The sequence below is a fragment of the Buceros rhinoceros genome, unplaced genomic scaffold, assembly GCF_000710305.1.
Source record: "Buceros rhinoceros silvestris isolate BGI_N320 unplaced genomic scaffold, ASM71030v1 scaffold14836, whole genome shotgun sequence".
Taxonomy (NCBI): domain Eukaryota; kingdom Metazoa; phylum Chordata; class Aves; order Bucerotiformes; family Bucerotidae; genus Buceros; species Buceros rhinoceros.
In genome coordinates, this window is record NW_010415884.1 from 584 (window position 1) to 2,176 (window position 1,593).

General features: G+C 62.3%; 1 protein-coding gene across 1 annotated transcript in view; it reads right to left on the reverse strand.

Moving 5' to 3' along the window:
• Nucleotides 1-255: 255 nt before the first annotated feature.
• Nucleotides 256-1,593, reverse strand: part of LOC104494723 (scavenger receptor cysteine-rich domain-containing group B protein-like) — a gene marked incomplete at both ends in the record, with an annotated part of 2,094 nt that continues 756 nt past the window's right edge. The window contains one exon of the mRNA XM_010137587.1: nt 256-585. Within this exon, the coding sequence (XP_010135889.1) occupies nt 256-585 (330 nt within the window). The remainder of the gene's footprint in view (nt 586-1,593) is intronic.

Consider the following 1,593-nt stretch of genomic DNA (forward strand, 5'->3'; position numbering starts at 1 on the left):
CAGCACACGGGGGGCTTCTGGGCCGCCAGCGCCCGTTGCTGGGTCACATCCAGCTTTTTCCCTTCCCATCACCTCCAAGTCCTTCTCCATCCCATCATCCCTCCCACTGACACTGAGGGTTGCCCCGACCGGGACCTTGCTCTTGGCCTTGAGATGAAGGTCCAGGAGACAGACATGGGTGAGAGCTGCAAGACGCCCCGACAGCTGCCCTGCTGGCAGCGCCTTCTCCAAGCCCAGCCCCGTCTCGACTCTCACCCACGCACACCACGCTGACGTCCTGCCCGTGGAAGCATGTGTTGTCTCCCCATGGCCTGGCTTGGCAGCTGAAGAGGTTGGTTTCCTCCCCGGTGCATCTCACGTCGTCCAGCCAAATGGGACCCTCTCCCCACCCAAACCGACTTGTGCCAGGTGCCGAGACAGCCGCTCCGCAGCCCAGCTGCCGGCACACCACGGCCGCGGCCTTCAGGTTCCAGCCGTGTTGGCAGACCGTCCCCCACCTCTTGTTGAAAAACACCTCGACCCTCCCAACGCACGGGCTCAAACCACCGACCAGGCGCAGCTTGGGGGCGCTGGTGATGTCCGAGCCTGAAAAACACCCGGAAAGATCCATTGTCAGGGATGTGATCCCACCACCCTGGTCTGGGTCAGAGCAGAGCTCCTCCTGGTCAGGAGTTCCACCGCCCGGCTCGGTGACAGCACTTCCTGAAGGCCACAGCAGTGGCTGGGTGGTCCCGGTCACGGCTGGGGGTTGGGGTGCACAAAGGCTCTGGCTGACGCTGCTGGGTGGACCAAGGTCACTGCTGACCCCTGTGTCCCGCAGGGAGGAGCAGCCAGGCCAGGTGACCCTGCCCTGGCCAACCAGGGCTTCAACCCCAGAGACGTCACATCCGGGATAAAGCGCTTCTGGGTGTACCAAGGTCACTGCTGCCCCCTGTGTCCCGCAGGGAGGAGCAGCCAGGCCAGGTGACCCTGCCCTGGCCAACCAGGGCTTCAACCCCAGAGACGTCACATCCGGGATAAAGCTGAGGGGTCACCATGGTCAAGTCTCTTCTCCAACAGCTGGTGTCCAAGGAGGACAATGGCATCTGCCATTGGTCCAGTGGCCAACCCAGCCCTAACCCTTGACGCCATCTTATCAGCTGCTGGGTTGGAGAGGACGGGACATCCCGCTGTTGCTGCAGCCGCCTCATGTGTCCCTTGTCCTTCATCAGGGACTTGGAGCAAACTGAGCCCTGGGGGCTGAACCAGGGTGGAAGGAGCTGCAGAAGGTCCCTTCCACCAGTTGTCATATCCCAGTTCAGAGGGCCGGAGAAGAGGAAGCGCACGTGTCTCCACCCGCGAGACACCATGCTGTCAAGAAGGGGCGGCACAAGGGTTCTTCCCAGCGTATTCCTTCGTGCTTTCCTGACCCCTTGCTTGGAAGCTGCATCAATTCTGGTCACCCGCCGCTCCCCACTTCTTGCCTTGGAGGAGACGGTGAAGGATCTTCTTCTGGTTGTCCCCGTCCTGCCTGCTTCTGTCTGCCACGCTGACCTGGCTGTGGTGGTCGACCTTCTAAGGCTGAGGCTCGACCCGGGCTGGGCAGGCTTCGCA